General features: G+C 36.2%; 1 protein-coding gene across 1 annotated transcript in view; it reads left to right on the forward strand.

The window, feature by feature from the left end:
• ABI3BP (ABI family member 3 binding protein) overlaps positions 1–18013 on the forward strand; it is a 263443-nt gene that overhangs the window by 104680 nt on the left and 140750 nt on the right. Inside the window, exons 5-6 of the mRNA XM_060150668.1 lie at positions 9996–10177; positions 10729–10784. Of these exons, the coding sequence (XP_060006651.1) occupies positions 9996–10177; positions 10729–10784 (238 nt within the window). The remainder of the gene's footprint in view (positions 1–9995; positions 10178–10728; positions 10785–18013) is intronic.

Here is an 18013-nt window from a genome sequence, read left to right on the forward strand (position 1 = left end):
GAGAAGACAGAGAAACCATAGCAGATGAAGGAGCAAGGTAAAAAACCCCAGACCAAACAAATGAAGAGGAAATAGGCAGTCTACCTGAAAAAGAATTCAGAGTAATGATAGTAAAAATGATCCAAAATCTTGGAAATAGAATGCAGAAAATACAAGAAACATTTAACAAGGACTTAGAAGAACTAAAGAACAAACAAACAATGATGAACACCACAATAAATGAAATTAAAAATCCTCTAGAAGGAATCAATAGCAGAATAACTGAGGCAGAAGAACGGATAAGTGACCTGGAAGATAAAATGGTAGAAAAAACTATCACAGAGAAGAATAAAGAAAAAAGAATGGAAACAATTGAAGACAGTCTCAGAGACCTCTGGGACAACATTAAATGCACCAACATTCGAATTGTAGGGGTCCCAGAAGAAGAAGAAAAAGAGAAAGGGACTAAGAAAATATTTGAAGAGATCATAGTTGAAAACTTCCCTAATATGGGAAAGGAAATAGTCAGGTCCAGGAAGTGCAGAGAGTCCCATACAGGATAAATCCAAGGAGAAACACGCCAAGACACATATTAATCACACTGTCAAAAATTAAATACAAAGAAAAAATATTGAAAGCAGCAAGGGAAAATCAACAATTAACATACAAGGGAATCCCCGTAAGGTTAACAGCTGATCTTTCAGCAGAAACTCTGCAAGGAGAAGAGTGTGGCAGGACATATTTAAAGTGATGAAAGGGAAAAACCTACAAGCAAGATTACTCTACCCAGCAAGGAACTCATTCAGATTCAACGGAGAAATTAAAACCTTTAGAGATAAGCAAAAGTTAAGAGAACTCAGCATCACCAAACCAGCTTTACAACAAACCCTAAAGGAACTTCTCTAGAGAGGAAACACAAGAGAAGGAAAAGACCCACGATAACAAACCCAAAACAATTAAGAAAATGGTAATAGGAACATACATATTGATAATTACCTTAAATGTAAATGGATTAAATGCTCCAACCAAATGACAGACTGGCTGAATGGATACAAAAACAAGACCTGTATATATGCTGTCTACAAGAGACCCACTTCAGACCTAGGGACACATAAGACTGAAAGTGAGGGGATGGAAAAAGATACTCCATGCAAATGGAAATCACAAGAAAGTGGGAGTAGCAATTCTCATATCACACAAAATGGACTAAAATAAAAACTATTACAAGAGAAAAAGAAGGGCACTACATAATGATCAAGGGATCACCAAAGAAGAAGATATAACAATTGTAAATATTTATGCACCCAGTGTAGGAGCACTTCAGTACACAAGGCACATGTTATCAGCCATAAAAGGGGAAATTGACAGTAACACAGTAATAGTAGGGGACTTTAACACCCCACCTTCACTAATGGACAGATCATCCAAAATGAAAATAAGGAAACACAAGCTTTAAATGACACATTAAACAAGATGGACTTAATTGATATTTATAGGACATTCCATCCCAAAACAACAGAATACACTTTCTTCTCAAGTGCTCATGGAATCTTCTCCAGGATAGATCATATCTTGGGTCACAAATCAAGCCTTGGTAAATTTAAGAAAATTGAAATCATATCGAGAGTCTTTTATGACCACAACTCTATAAGACTAGATATCAATTACAGGAAAACCAAAAAATACAAACACATGGAGGCTATACAATACACTACTTAATAAGCAAGAGATCACTGAAGAAATCAAAGAGGAAATCGAAAATATCTAGAAACAAATGACAATGAAAACACGACTACCCAAAACGTACGGGATGCAGCAAAAGCGGTTCTAAGAGGGAAGTTTATAGCAATGCAACCCTACCTCAAGAAACAAGAAATATCTCCAATAAACAACCTTACTTTACACCTAAAGCAACTAGAGAAAGAAGAACAAAAATACCCAAAGTTAGCAGAAGGAAAGAAATCATAAAGATCAGATCAGAAATAAATGAAAAAGAAATGAAGGAAACGATAGCAAAGATCAGTAAAACTAAAAGCTGGTTCTTTGAGAAGATAAACAAAATTGATAAACCATTAGCCAGATTCATCAAGAAAAAAGGGAGAAGACTCAACAGAATTAGAAATGAAAAAGGAGAATTAACAAGTGACACTGCAGAAATACAAAGGATCATGAGAGATTACTACAAGCAACTATATGCTAAAAAAATGGACAACCTGGAAGAAATGGACAAATTCTTAAAAAGCACAACCTTCCAAGACTTAACCAGGAAGAAATAGAAAGTGTAAACAGACCAATCACAAGCCCTGAGATTGAAATTGTGATTTAAAATCTTCCAACAAACAAAAGCCCCAGACCAAATGGCTTCACAGGCAAATTCTATCAAACATTTAGAGAAGAGGTAACAGCTATCTTTCTCAAATTCTCCCAAAATACAGCAGAGGGAGGAATATGTCCAAACTCATTTTACAAGACCACCATCAACCTGACACCGAAACCAGACAATGATGTCAGAAAGAAAGAAAACTACAGGCCAATATCACTGATGAACATGGATGCAAAAATCGTCAACAAAACACTAGCAAACAGAATTCAACGGCCATTAAAAAGATCATACACCATGATCAAGTGGAGTTTATCCCAGGAATGCAAGGATTCTTCAATATACGCAAATCAATCAATGTGATACACCATATTAACAAATTGAAGAATAAAAACCATATGATCATCTCAATAGATGCAGAAAAAGCTTTTGACAAAATTCAGCACCGATTGATGATAAAAACCCTTCAGAAAGTGGGCTTAGAGGGAACTCTCAACATAATAAAGGGCATATATGACAAACCCACAGCCAACATCATTCTCAGTGGTAAAAATCTGAAACCATTTCCACTCAGATCAGGAGCAAGACAAGGTTGCCTACTCTCACCACTCTTATTCAACATAGTTTTGGAAGTTTTAGCCACAGCAATCAGAGAAGAAAAAGAAACAGAAGGAATCCAAATCAGAAAGAAGAGGTAAAACTGTCACTGTTTGCAGATGACATGATACTATACATAGAGAGTCTTAAAGATGCTACCAGAAAATGAATTTGGTAGAGTAGCAGGATACAAAATTAATGCACAGAAATCTCTTGCATTCCTATACAGTAATGCTGAAAAATCTGGAAGAGAAATTAAGGAAATACTCCCATTTACCATTGCAACAAAAAGAATAAATTACTTAGGAATAAACCTACCAAGGAGACAAAAGACCTGTATGCAGGAAACTATAAAACACTGATGAAAGAAATTAAAAATGATACGAACAGATGGAGAGATATACCATGTTCTTGGATTGGAAGAATCAGCATTGTGAAAATGACTCTCCTACCCAAAGCAATCTACAGATTCAATGAAATCCCTATCAAACTACCAATGGCATTTTTCACAGAACTAGAACACAAAATTGCACATTTCATATGGAAACACAAAAGACCCCAAATAGCCAAAGCAATCTCGAGAAAGAAAAACGGAGCTGGAGTAATCAGGCTCCCAGACTTCAGACGATACTACAAAGCTACAGTAATCAAGACAGGATGGAACTAGCACAAAAACAAATATAGATCAGTGGAACAGGATAGAAAGCTCAGAGATAAACCCACACACATACAGTCACCTTATCTTTTATAAAGGAGGCAAGAATATACAATGGAGAAAAGACAGCCTCTTCAGTAAGTGGTGTGGGAAAACTGGACAGCTACATGTAAAAGAATGAAGTTAGAACACTCCCTAACACCATACACAAAAATAAAATCAAAATGGATTGAAGACCTAAATGGAAGGCCAGACACTATAAAACTCTTAGAGGAAAACATAGGCAGAACACTCTATGACATAAATCACAGCAATATCCTTTTTGACCCACCTCCTAGAGATAGGGAAATAAAAACAAAAATAAACAACTGGGACCTAATGAAACTTAAAAGCTTTTGCACAGCAAAGGAAACCATAAACGAGACGAAAAGACAACTGTCAAAATGGGAGAAAATATTTGCAAATGAAGGAACTGACAAAGGATTAACCTCCAAATTATACAAGCAGCTCATGCAGCTCAATATCAAAAATAAAACCCCAATCAAAAAATGGGCAGAAGACCTATATAGACAGTCCTCCAAAGAAGATATACAGGCTGCCAACAACACATGAAAGAATGCTCAACATCACTAGTCGTTAGTGAAATGAAAATCAAAACTACAATGAGGTATCACCTCACAGCAGTCAGAATGGACATCATCAAAAAGTCTACAAACAATAAAAGCTGGAGAGGGTGTGGAGAAATGGGAACCCTCTTGCATTGTTGGTGGGGATGTAAATTGATACAGCCACCATGGAGAACAGTATGGAGGTTCCTTAAAAATCTAAAAATAGAGCTACCATACGACCCAGCAGTCCCACTCCTGGACACATACCCTGAGAAAACCGTAATTCAAAAAGAGTGATGTTAACCCTGAGAAAAGCATAATTCAAAAAGAGTCATGTACCACAATGTTCACTGCAGCTCTATTTACAATAGCCAGGACATGGAAGCAATCTAAGCATCCATCAGCAGATGAATGGATAAAGAAGATGTGGCACATATATACAATGGAATATTACTCAGCCATAAAAAGAAACGAAATTGAGTTATTTGTAGTGAGGTATATGGACCTAGAGACTGTCATACAGAGTGAAGTAAGTCAGAGAAAAACAAATACCGTATCCTAAACCATATATATGGAATCTAAAAAAAAAAGTGGTTCTGAAGAACGTAGGGGCAGGACAGGAATAAAGATGCAGATGTAGCGAATGGATTTGAGGACACAGGGAGGGGGAAGGGTAAGCTGGGACGAAGTGAGAGAGTGGCGTGGACATATATACACTACCAAATGTAAAATTGATAGCTAGTGGGAAGAAGCCGCATAGCACAGGGAGATCAGCTCGGTGCTTTGTGACCACGTAGAGGGGTGGGATAGGGAGGTTGGGAGGGAGACGCAAGCGGGAAGGGATATGGGGATATATGTATACGTATAGCTGATTTAATTTGTTATACAGCAGAAAGTAATGTGGTATTGTAAAGCAGTTATACTCCCATAAAGATGTTTAAAAGAAAAAAAAGAAATGACACTGAGTTTGCTGCTAGTCTTGTTAGTTTTGATACTAGTTATTTTATGTGATAATTGCCACTTCAGGCACGCTGTTCCATTTTAGATAGCGCTAAAATCACTAGAAACTTCTTTCTCTTGAGCTTAAACAGGCCAGCAGTGAGTGATTAAAAAGATTTTGGAAATGGTTTACCAGTTTGAAAATTATTCTAAGAGTCCAGAGATAGTAAGAACCCAAACTGGGCCTTTAAGTGTTACTTAGTAGTAGAGGCAAGACAAGTGCAAGAGGTATCACTCAGGGAAATATAACTGGACTTGAAAACTGATTGGACACAGGGAGAAGGAATGTGAAGACAACGGGAATAGGAACAGATTTGGAAAAGATGAGTAGATTTTAAAGTAGTTATGAAGTTTACAGATGATTAAATCATTGGATTTGACCATGATGTTTTACTGTGCTAACAGGTCAGACACCAGACTGCAAAGAGATTTAGGCATTATGAGTGGTAAGAAAACAGAAGAAAGTAGATTAATTTTGAGAAATCTTGTGTTAAAAGGTAATGGCAGGAATAAGAAGTATTAGTTTTAGTTTTGCTTTGATATAGTGGAAAATAGTTCAACAAATTTTTGACTCAGAGAAAGGTCCTTGAAGAATCAAGAGAAAGGATGCAGAGTAGGTGGAATAAGAAAATGGAATAAAATTACCAAGACACTTATTTTTTAGAAGAAGGGAGAACCCTGGAATTGGAGAGGGGCAAGGAGAGAGTGAAGGGGGAGAGAGAGACTTTGAGAGGAAGGGAGTGAGGGCAGATTTTATATCAGCAGTCACAGTCTCAGCAAGGCAAGAAGCAAGGATATTGACAACGGGGGGGGCGTCAGGAAGTGTCCTTTGATGTGAAGAGAGCAAAAAAAATGTGTGATGTGTGGAATAGATGTTCTAGGAAATATAGTAATTAATCACATAGAAATAAAAGAATTGCTGAAAAAAGTATAGAAAGTCCCACAGCTGGCCAACCGTGTGCATCAGTCCAGGCTAGTTTGTGAAAGGACTAAATTTATTGACACTATTCAATTTCTCCACTTGGCAGAATTCAATGCCATTTACATCATAAATTTTATTTATGGGATTTCTGCCTCTAGGGTTTCTAGCCTGTGTTATGCCTCTGTATTTTATTAGAATAGAATGTCTAATTTGTAGCTAGAATAAAATTTTAGAAACAGAAAGGATTCAAAGATTGTCTAATCCAACCCCTCTTTTTCAAAGTAGAAATATGATATATAAGTGGGCAAAGAGACCCTCCTGAGGGATGCTACTAGTTTGCAGCTGGCAGATATCCACGCCAAGCCACTATCTGCCTTCTCCATTACATTTGGAGCAGCTATGGTATTTTTTAAGTTATAATAACGATTATTGTCAGTTTTGAGACTCTTGGGGAGACCCAAGCACAGAATATCACCAGTTGAACCAAACACTGCCCTCAACAGTTGCTTACCACTTAATTAGGATGTGAGATATCCTTGTTTCTAAAATCCAAATTGCTAGTCAGGCTTTGCAGAGGTCTGCTCTGATGACATTCACTGGCTGTTACCTCCGTCTTTAGTAGACTTGTTGCCTCTCTATGCATTTGTGTCCAAATTTAATTAACCACAGAAAAAAAGTGCAATCAACATTTGATCCTGGATGTCCTCAGACAATATTGGGAAGTCTGTGATTATGTGAAAGCCTTAAGTAATGCTAAAAGAACTTCTGATTCCTTTTACTTCTCTTCCATTCTGGGTCATTTTACCTTGTTTTTGCATCTCCTTTTGCTGAGCCCTGCAGTAGATAGTCCAATGCAACACAGAAGGTATTAGCTTATGAGTCAGAAAACAGCCATTTGCCTGGTTCTGTCACTGATTCTCAGGCTTTAGGCACTTCTTGGCCTCTCTCTTCTATAATAATTCTTGCTGTGCTCATTTCAGAATTTATTGTGTGGATACATGGAAATACATTTAAAAATCCTAAGCCCTCTGCAAATGTACCATGTAGACATTTATTGAACTCTCCTTCCATTTGCATTGATTCTATAAGAATGCTGAGGTTTGGTAAATGAACTCTTATGCAACAACATATTGCAAAATATAATTGTAGACCTAATGGCTTAAATCAGAATATTTTGGTGATCGAGTCATTGGCCATTTAGAGCAACTATAATTTTAGAATGACCCTATGAGCACCTAAGTATCCATTCTATTTGTTCCACAACATATATGGAGTACATACTCTGTGCTAGGTTGTACAGTATTATCATCATAAGGCCTATATTTTGCTTTAAAATCAAGAAAATAGACTTCACCACTTTATAGCTAAGTAGCCTTGTTTACTGTCTCTTTTAAAAATTTAGAACTTGCCTATATTATACAAGTATCAATTAAGCCAATGTTGGTGAGGGTAACCTAACTGAAGCCGAGGAGAAGGCCTAGCTGCCTGTACTTTTATTTTTCCTGACCAAGTTGGTACAAGAGAGGTTAGTTAGAAAGCTTTGTGATCAAAATAGAAAAAAATTTACAGGCTAGATTTTTTTCAACAAAGTCTTAGAACATGTCTGTCTCATTCCTAGGAAGAGGATATAAAATCAAACTTCCTGGGAATCCTGGAATCTGGCCTCTGGTAGTTCTGTTAGCATTGCCCCACACCCCTACCAGATCATGCAAGCAGTTCAGGACTTCAGAAATGTATCCAAACTAGAGACACATAACTCTGGAGGCCCATCTGGTCTGATTTTAGTTTCTCTGCACTTCCCTGAAGTCCTGTAATAGCCAGGGCACGGGAAAAACGACAGAAATTCTGTTCGACGTACTTGTCAACAAATGTGTTTCATAAACTACTGTTGATGGTTCAACTCACGGGACACAGAGCATTCGTATTCTGTAACATTTGTTCCCAGTAGCAGTTAGTGTTCTGGCTGGAACAGCCTCCTTCACTCGTTCTGTTTTTCGTGACTTTGGAATGGAGTATGGAGCCCAGAGAGCTGCTTTTACGAGGAAGACGCAAGCTAATGAATGATTTCGAACATTTCAGTAATTTGTGACTAGTAAGAAAGTAGGCTGAATGTACGAATACATCCCTTTTCTGTACTTAAGAAACTATAACCCCCTTGCTGACTTCATGGGCGTGCAACCAGTACGGTCACACAGGTTCCCCACTTAGAAGGGCCCATGCTTGGTTTAATGCTCTGTTGTCACCGTCTTAAAAGTCTTAATCATTTTTGAATAAGGGGCTCCATGTTTTCATTTTGCTGTGAACTCCACAAATTGTGTAGCCAGTCCTGGCCCTTGTTTCCAAAGATTCTGGGTGGTTTTTTTTTTGTATCAAGAGCTTGTGCCTGGCACTTAAAGAGGACACGATAAACATTTTTAGCATGAGTAAATGAGGGATTTTAGGGCTCTAAATAAAAGCAATTGACCTGAATCTTAGGGTGAGGAGTGGGGGAGAGGCACTAAATTTTTGAGAGAAAATTTAGAATGTAAAAAAAGAGTCTAAAATAGTATAACAAGCATGTATGTTTCCATTGTTAGTACATGACATTATTTTATTTTATTCTATTTACTTAAAATGTTTATTTAAGAATAAAAAGCAAATAAAGTTTATCAGTTGGCCCTATCTCTAGTCTCATGTATTTCCCTACTTGCTCACTGGGAGCCAAAGCACTACCATAAATGTTGTATCCTTCCAGTATTTCTTGTCCCTTTACACTGCCAGGAATGATATACGGTAACATATTTTGTGTGAGTGTTTTAATCTTTGTGCAAATGGTGTGAAACTACATGCATCATTTTGCTATTTTCATTCAATATTTTGTTTGTAAAATTTAGCCGTATTGATACACGTAGCCCTAGTTCATTCATTCTCATTGCTGTATCCAGTAGCAATGCAATTTCCTTTCCTGACCTGCTTCCCCACTTTGTGAGACTGTTTAGAGCAGAGCCAGAGGAGTTTTTCCTGCTTTTCTGGTTCTGCCACTAGTAAAAATCACTAGCTGGATGACATTGGGCGAGTTAAGAGATCTTTCTGAAACATGGTTTTCACATTTGTAAAGTAGGATTAATGATTTCTACCACTTAAGATGTTTTTGTGACAATTAAATGAGATAATATATATAAAACCTACAATGTGTTAAAGATAATATATATAAACCTACCATGAGATAATATATATAAAACCTACCATGTGCAAAAAAAATAGTGAGGATTATTAGTACCTTGTGATATATATGTCTGAATATTATGAAGCCCTAAGCAAATATGTAACAGTGATCTTGAATTTGCATTGTTCGATTTTTCTCATTGTACTCTCAGCCTGACTATTGGTGTTGATGCTTTTTTTAATAGTAAGAAAATTTCACCCTTGAAATAAAGTCCTGGATGCATTAGAGTGCATCAGGTTCCTCTCTTACAAAATTGAACGGTATTACCTCTAATGTGCCTTCTATGGTGTTAAAAGATATTACCTCTAATGTACCTTCCATGGGCTTAAACCCATACAGTTATGAAATTATAATATTAAATATTTATAAAAATATGCCTATGTTCTTCTCTATGCATAATTAGAAAAAAAATGAATGTCTAGTGTTTTCCAACTTTCAATTTGGAAAGTATCAGATAATAGAATTGAGAGATCTGGAATTCTGTTAGACCATGACTGTGCTGTTACCTAGTCCCCTAACTTGCAATTAGAAATTAAAAACTTAAGCATGCATGGAGAAACTGTTTTTATGTTCTCTGAAAATTAAAAAAAATCTAAACAGAAGCCAATGTGAAATCTTGAGAGTAGGTGGGAGTCTATGGTGTATTAAGAAACTGGAAGTACATTCTGAATCTCCCTGTGGTTTTATAGCATATTTTGGTTATTCAACAGATTTTATACAATTCGCTATAGAGAAAAGGATAAGGAAAAGAAATGGATTTTTCAACTCTGTCCGGCCACTGAAACAATTGTGGAAAATCTAAAGCCTGACACAGTTTATGAATTCGGAGTGAAAGACAATGTAGAAGGTGGAATTTGGAGTAAGATTTTTAATCACAAGACTATTGTTGGAAGTAAGTACCTAGAACTATTTAAGTGAGCTTTCTGTAATATTTTTTCCTAATTATCAAATTTTAAATTATTTTATTAGTTGTATAATAGGAAATGAGTTAATTCTCATTATCCATATTTATGAAAATACAAAAGTAAACAGAATTTGAGCATTGATATTTCAGAATCTTTTTTATAGTGTTTTTTTAAAAAAATGGTAAACTAATATTTGACAGTAGCAATCGTTGATAACAATTTATTTGGCCATTGTCATATTTTAAATCAATCTCTGACCTATGAACACTAACTGAGCCAAAAATCGATAACATGTACAAATGCTAAGTTAAAAAGCTGGGTCAGTGGAATTGAACGTGCAAAGACTTTATGGGGCTGGGCTTGCTTCCTATCATCCCTTGTTTCGAACATCATTGGAATCAGTGTTTGAAATGAGAGCAAATAAAATAATATGCCCAAGTTAGAGCAGAACTTGTAGTTGTCTTCATAATGACTAGTAAGAATTGATTTAGGGAAAAGAAGAATGAAAAGAATGTCATTTTCCTCTTGTTTTTGTCAGGTAAAAACAAAGTAAATGGGAAAATCCAAAGTACCTATGACCAAGTCCACACAGTGGTATGTACCAGCTTATTTTCAAGAATGTTCTTTTAAAAATGTGTCTGCATTATACTTTCATTTAAATAAGGGAGTAGTCCTATTATGAGGTACTGAAGCTGGATTAACTGCCTAGCTATAGGGTTTTGGGTCAAGTACATAATGTTTTAGGAATTAGTTTCTTTCTCAGAAAATGGAGGTCGAAGCATGAGACCAGATTATCTCTAATTTGTTTAAAGCTCTAAAATTCTGATGTTCTGTATAGTTATCTAGTATTTCAGTATTCCAGGTATTTTGAGATTATTCTTATTATCTTCTGTCCTGTGGGTTGTTTTTTACTATAACATGTTTCAAGAGTGAATAAGTACATGCACTACTTAACCCTGCGATTGTTCAAATCTTTCCTCTATTTTCTATCATTTCCTACTTAAAAGAGCCAACCCTTTTCAAAATGATGAAGCAACTGGTTTGGTTTTGTAACATGCCCAGCTTCTATTCAGTGCAGTAAATGTTTGTATATTTTATGTGCCCAGCATTTTCCCCGTCTAGAACTCTTTTCTCTCTCACCTTAGGAGCTCAGTCCCTTGTCCTCCTCTTTCCCTCCACTTTTCAAAATCTGTTCTCAGGAAGCATTATATCAGTTCCATACTACCTGTTATAAATGTAAGCCATTGTTAGAACCATCACAAAGACACTTGCCATTGAAATCACATGCCTAATTATAAAGTAAAGAACATTACGTCATAGAGCAGGTAGAGAAGGCACTTTGGTGAGAAGAGGGGAATTTGATGCTGGCTTTGGTCTATGTATTGGGAGTATCCAGCCAGGGAAATATTCTACAGTCAAGTGAACATGCAAAGACTCTATTCAGGGTTGCAAATTTGTTCTTTTCACTGTGTGCATGATGTATGTGGATAGATGGTTTTTTATGTCTATTGAATAGTCCACAGAATAACCCACTGTTCATGTAGCCCAGTGGGGGGAAAATGGTAGTACATACCTCAGTGAATAAAAATATGCAAGATTCTTTTCATTGACAGAAAATGGGTTTGGATAAAATAGAACTGAGAATTACTGCTGATAAAGGAAATGTTTCTTTGGTTTGAACTGGCAGAAAAGTGTGTATATTGGAAAATTATTGTCATGATTATTAAATTATTGTGACTGCCCAGGAAAGTATTTTGGTATATTTAAAATCAAAATATAAGAAAGGAGATTGTAGGTAAATTCTGAGGCCTGGATTGATTGATTCATTTATTTTCTTTCTCTCTTGCCTCCATCTCTTCTCTCTCTCTCTCTTTCTCTGTTTGGTTTTGACTATTTTTCTAATTATCTGATATTTAAAGATTTATAATGTATAAAAATGAGAAAAGAAAAATTAACAAAATTACCTATAACACTGCCAAATAAAGACCAGTAGAAAACCATTTATGGTCTACTGTTAAGACTTTAGAACATTGTATTTTTTTTCAAGCATGTTTTCATTATAAAATTAAAATCATGCTGTATGTGCAATTTTATATCTCATTCTTTTCACTTAGCCAAAATATGACCTAGCATAGTTCATGTCATTAAGTACTTTTCATATACATAGTTTCAATTGCTGCGTATTACATAATCTAAGTACACTATCAGCTACTCAATCTGTTTCCAATTTGTAGGCATTTAAGTTATTTCTAACAGTTTAATTATAAGTCATATTATGGTGAACATTTATGATCATAAATCTTTGTGCACATTTCTGATTGTTTCCTTAAAGTAGATGCTTAGAAGAGGAATTAACAGTTTAGAGTTTTAACATTTTTTCAAACTTTCTAGTATGTTTGGTCAACTTTCTTTCCAGAAAGGTTTTACCAATTTACAATCTTATTGGCAATGGATCAGAGTTATCTTTCTGTAGTACCCTGATTTGCAACATTATGTATTTCCATCCCTAAAATTTTGGCTAGTATAATAGTATAAAATGGTTTTTAAATTTCTATTTCTGATTGCTGATAAAGCAGCACTTTCTTCACTTATTTATTAGCCACTTGTATTTTCCATTTAATGACCTTTAGTTTCAGTTCTTTGTTTATTGGGCATCTCATGGGTTTTTTTATTGAATAGTTTAAAGACTTTAAAGAGCAAAGACTCTTTGAGATATCATCTAGAAACATTATTTGCACATTCGTTATCAATTTTCTTTATGGGAATTTGTGAAATAGGCAAGTCTTAATTTGCTTAATCAACTTATTTGTCTTTTCCATTGTCATATCTCCAATTGCCTTATATTTTAGAAAGCCCTTCCCTATCCAGAGATCAGATAAATATTTCTCTCTTTTTCTTGTCTTATAAGTGGTTTGATTTTGTAGTAATTAAACTCTAACCTATGTGGATTTTATTTTGCTATATTATATGTAGTAAGTTCCTATATTGATGAGGTTATATATTTTCCCAAATAATTAACCAATTGGCTTAGCACCAAGTATTGAATTCTGCCATTCCCTAAGGTCCCTTTGTCTTTGTCTCTGTTAAATCCAATCACAGGGAATAGAGTTGCTCTTCCATGCTCTTCTAGAACAATCCTCGCTGTTGTTGTGAGTGGTTTCCTAGGAAGCACATCTTATCTCCATCCTCTTGGCTGTCCTGCTTTATCTTACATGTGACTCGATGTCGTTTCTTTCATTCCTTCTTCTCAGCAATCACATCTCAATAATTTGTATTTCTTTTGGCAGAATATTTCATTTAGGGTGAGTTACTCAGCAAGATTGGGAAAGATGATTGACAGTTTATTTCCAAAAAATTTAATTTATTTTCCACATCATAAATAGCCATGGCAAGAAGGTCCAGTTAGAAACTTCCTGCACCTATGACACAGAGCCAGATATTTTATCACTTCAAGCTGTGAGGCAGATTACCCCAAACTCCAGCCAGCTCTAACGAGCTGTGCTCTGAAACTCTTGGGTATTTCCAAAGGAAAAGTCGAATTAACTGAAAAGATATTTTAAGGCTTCTCTGTGAGCCTTTCTTCATTGTTACCTTCTAGATAGCAGAAAAAATGTTTCCCGAACTGCCTTCTGTGCATTTGGGTAGCTCTGGAACATGGGAAAGTTGAAAAGGAACCAGCTGGGATAGACTTTGACCATCTTATATAATCATTTAGAATTGATTCTGAAAGTTGATTTGATACTTTAGAGGTATATTTTAATATTTTAAGTCGATATCAATCCAATGTTTACCCATCTCTTCTCTGAGACTGATCTTAGAAGGCAGTATTTCAAGAGATATGAAATTAATTCCAGAGTTTTAAGTAAAAGATACATTGAAAAATGTTTTTATTCATATATGCATGCTTATACCTAAAACTTAAATGCAGCAGAAACTCCTTCACACCTTCTGAAAAGAGATTGGAAATGTGAAAAACAATTTGAACATGAGGCGATCCATTTTTAACAGATAAATAATATTTAGATTAAAACTTTGAATGTTAAATACAGCCCCATCTTAAGCATCTTGTTACATTATATATTGTAATTCATGTATCTAAGCATGTGTTCTGCAGGCAAGTCCCAGTACACTTGTGCCAGAGGACACTTAGCAGGGGTCTCTTCTGATAGGTTAGTGCCTGCCTTCTACTGCTTGTTAAATACTTTCAATATCATCCCTGCCTACACCTCTAGAAAAATCAGAGAAAAGGTGTATGCATAAACAATAACGCTGATTCTTCCCGTATAAGTTGTATCACTTGAGATCCATGTAACTGCAGAAGAAAAAACAGATGATAATTTTGCTATTTTCTTCACGTTGAGAAGCAAGAACACTCTTTTTATCAAGGTGAAACCTAGTGTTTACTATTAGATTCTTCTAAAAAATTTTATTGGATTATAGTTGATTTACAATGTTGTGTTAGTTTCAGGTGTACAGCAAAGTGATTCAGTTATACATATACATATATTCATTCTTTTTCAGATTCTTTTCTCATGTAGGTTATCACAGAATATTGAGTAGAGTTCCCTGTGCTATACAGTAGGTCCTTATTGGTTATCTATCTTATATATAGTAGTGTGTGTATGTTCATCCCAAGCTCCTGATTTATTCCTCCCCATCACATTTCCCCTTTGGTAACCATAAGTTTGTTTTCAATATCTGTAAGTCTTTCTGTTTTGTAAATAAGTTCATTAGGTTTGTTTTTTTTTTAAAGTGTAAACTGTTTTTTGTTTTTTTAAAAAATTTATTTATTTATTTTTGGCTGTGTTGGGTCTTCGTTTCTGTGCGAGGGCTTTCTCTAGTTGCGGCGAGCATGGGCCACTCTTCATCGCGGTGCACGGGCCTCTCACTGTCGCAGCCTCTCTTGTTGCGGAGCACAGGCTCCAGACGCGCAGGCTCAGTTGTTGTGGCTCACGGGCCTAGTTGCTCCGTGGCATGTGGGATCTTCCCAGACCAGGGCTCGAACCTGTGTCCCCTGCATTGGCAGGCAGACTCTCAACCACTGTGCCACCAGGGAAGCCCCATTAGGTTTTATTATATAAAAAAATAAAGGAATGATGTCTAAAAGGACCTAACTTTAATACATTCTCTCTATATTTTCAAAACACTTAGTTATCTAACTAGTTCACTAACCAAACAATAAATTTTTGAAGTATGTAGCATTTATTAACAGATATTTTAAAATATAAATTTAATTATTTAATTAATCCAAATCTCCTTAGAATAAGTGTTCCCCTAAAATATGACATCTGTTTTCACCCTTCCATTTTTTTTCCATCAGAGATCCACCCACCTTTTTAAAAAGCCATTTCAGTCATTGGCAGAAAGAGAAGTGGTACCAATTTTTAAAGTGTAACAGTTAGCAGATGAGTGAATAGGGAAAAATGCAGTGTGGTCCCCACCCGCACCCTAAGATTGTATGCAGTGAGTACATCAGGTGTCCTTCCATTCTTAGCACTCATCGTCCTAAGCAGAAACTTGAAAATTTTATGTCTAGACCACTGATATCACCAAAGGTGTATGTCTGATTCCTCCCTAGCTGACTGGAAATATGGAGACTTTCGCAAGAAGGATGTTAGATTCACTTTTAGTCAGATGTTAGATTGAATCAGTATACTTCATAACTTTCATCGGGACATCCAAAAAATGAATTAAAACCAGAATGTAACATGCCCAAGTTTTTCTCATGTTGTTTAGCTCTTGAGTCTAAAGAGCTGAAATTTGATTTTGAGCAACCCTTAGCCACTCCCCAAATGGACAGTTCCTCTTTATCTCAGGGCCTAAGAATAAAGTTAAATCTACAATGGATATGCTGCCGCCACAAAAATATCAAATGGACAAACCTGTAAAGAGTACCTTGCAAAGAACAGCACCCTGATGTTGCCACTACTTTTATTAAAGCTAATTTTCAAAATATAATATCGGGAGGAAGGTAGTGTAATGCAGGGTGAATCCAAAGTCTTTCATGTGGCTACTGCTACTGCGGTTATTTCTAGATGAGTGTAGGTTTTCCCTAACCAGAACTGGAAAGCGAGCTGGACTGGCCCTCAGGGGCATTGCCTTTTACCACTTCAGCATCCTCTCCCCATTGAATCTGACCAACTGGTTACTCAGCCACAGTGTCCCCAGAAAAATGGTAAAAATGATTTCCCTTAGCCAGTCACCCTGCTCAGGATATAGCACGACCTGGGTTCTTAAGGAATAGAATTTCTTAAAACTGAAAAAAATAATCCCTTAAACAGTAGGAGGGAAATATGCTCACTTCTTGAATACAATAAACATTTAAAAAATAATTGCTGAAGGGTGGGATGAGAGCTGAGGAAGGAAGTGGTGATGGTGGTTTGCTGCAGGAATGGGGTCAGCAAGCAGCAGAGAAAAGAGAACCAGGGAGGAAATGGCCTAAGAAAGAAAACTGGTACCAGGGTGGTGTCCGTGGGGAGCAGTAGTACTGTGCTGAGACCACCCCAGCAAAACTGTCGCAGCATCTTGTGGGATGCGGGACTTTCACTACCTCGCTTCCCACCCCGACACCCAACACCAGCTACACTGAGACTTCTATACACATTGATAGATGCTCATAACAGCAAACCTGTGAGTGTAAGGAAAGGTTACTGGTAACTTTATAAACAACATCATACATGAAACAGTTCAATTGAAATTGAGCTGTAATTGGTTACATACTGTTAACTTGGAAATTATCATAATATTTTATTATGTTTAGTAAGTCCAGGTTACAGATGTTTCCCTACATTTTTATAAAAAGACACAGGGAAAGAATTCATAGTGTGGATTTCTTACTGGGAATTTTAGAGTCTTCAGCATTAAACACTTTGGGCAGAAGGATTTTCCTGATGCCCTTGACCTAGAGATTATCATACTAAGTGAAGTGAGCCAGACAAAGACAAATATCATATGATATCATTTATGTGTGGAATCTAAAAAAAAATGATGCAAATGAACTTCTATACAAAACAGAAATAGACCCACCGACATAGAACATAAATTTATGGTTACCAAAGGGGGGAGGGGAGGGGAGAGATAAATTAGGAGGTTGGAATTAACATATACATATTACTATGTATAAAATAGATAACCAACAAGGACCTGTAGAGCACAGGGAACTATACTCAATGTTATGTAATAACCTGTAAGGGGAGAGAATCTGAAAAAGAATATATATATATATATATATATGTATATATATACACACATATATATATGCACATACATGTATACATTCTTATATATATATAATCTGAATCACTTTGCTGTACACCTAAAACTAACACAACGTAAGTCAACTATATTTCAACTAAAAAAAAAACCCTACTTACAGAGAGGGAGCTAGTACTTGCTCATTAGTCTTGGCGCATCTTTGGATTGTAGATTGGGCAAGAGAATAATTATAGGTCTAGAAAGAACTTGATTCTGCAGCTAAATGGTTTCCTTGTTTTTTGGCAGCACACGCTGCCCATATAGTCATGTCATCGTCTTAACAGAACACTGGTCTGTACCCATATAAGAACTCGAACAGACACTGTGTTCCATTCATGCCAAGAGTGGAATATTTTCCACTTGTTTTTGTCAAAAACTTGTTTAAAACAAATCATCCACAGGGAAGGAAATAAGAATTGCAATAATGCCGTTCAAAAGCAATCAGCACATCAACCCATAGGCGTTTCTGCTATAACGTGATGTGTCTCTGAAAAACTTCACGCTCTGCCAAGTATACACTACATGGCAGGACTCACTGGGCAAACAGAGGACCAGCCATTCAACAGTCT

Source organism: Lagenorhynchus albirostris, chromosome 5 (genome assembly GCF_949774975.1).
Source record: "Lagenorhynchus albirostris chromosome 5, mLagAlb1.1, whole genome shotgun sequence".
In the NCBI taxonomy this organism is placed as follows: Eukaryota; Metazoa; Chordata; class Mammalia; order Artiodactyla; family Delphinidae; genus Lagenorhynchus; species Lagenorhynchus albirostris.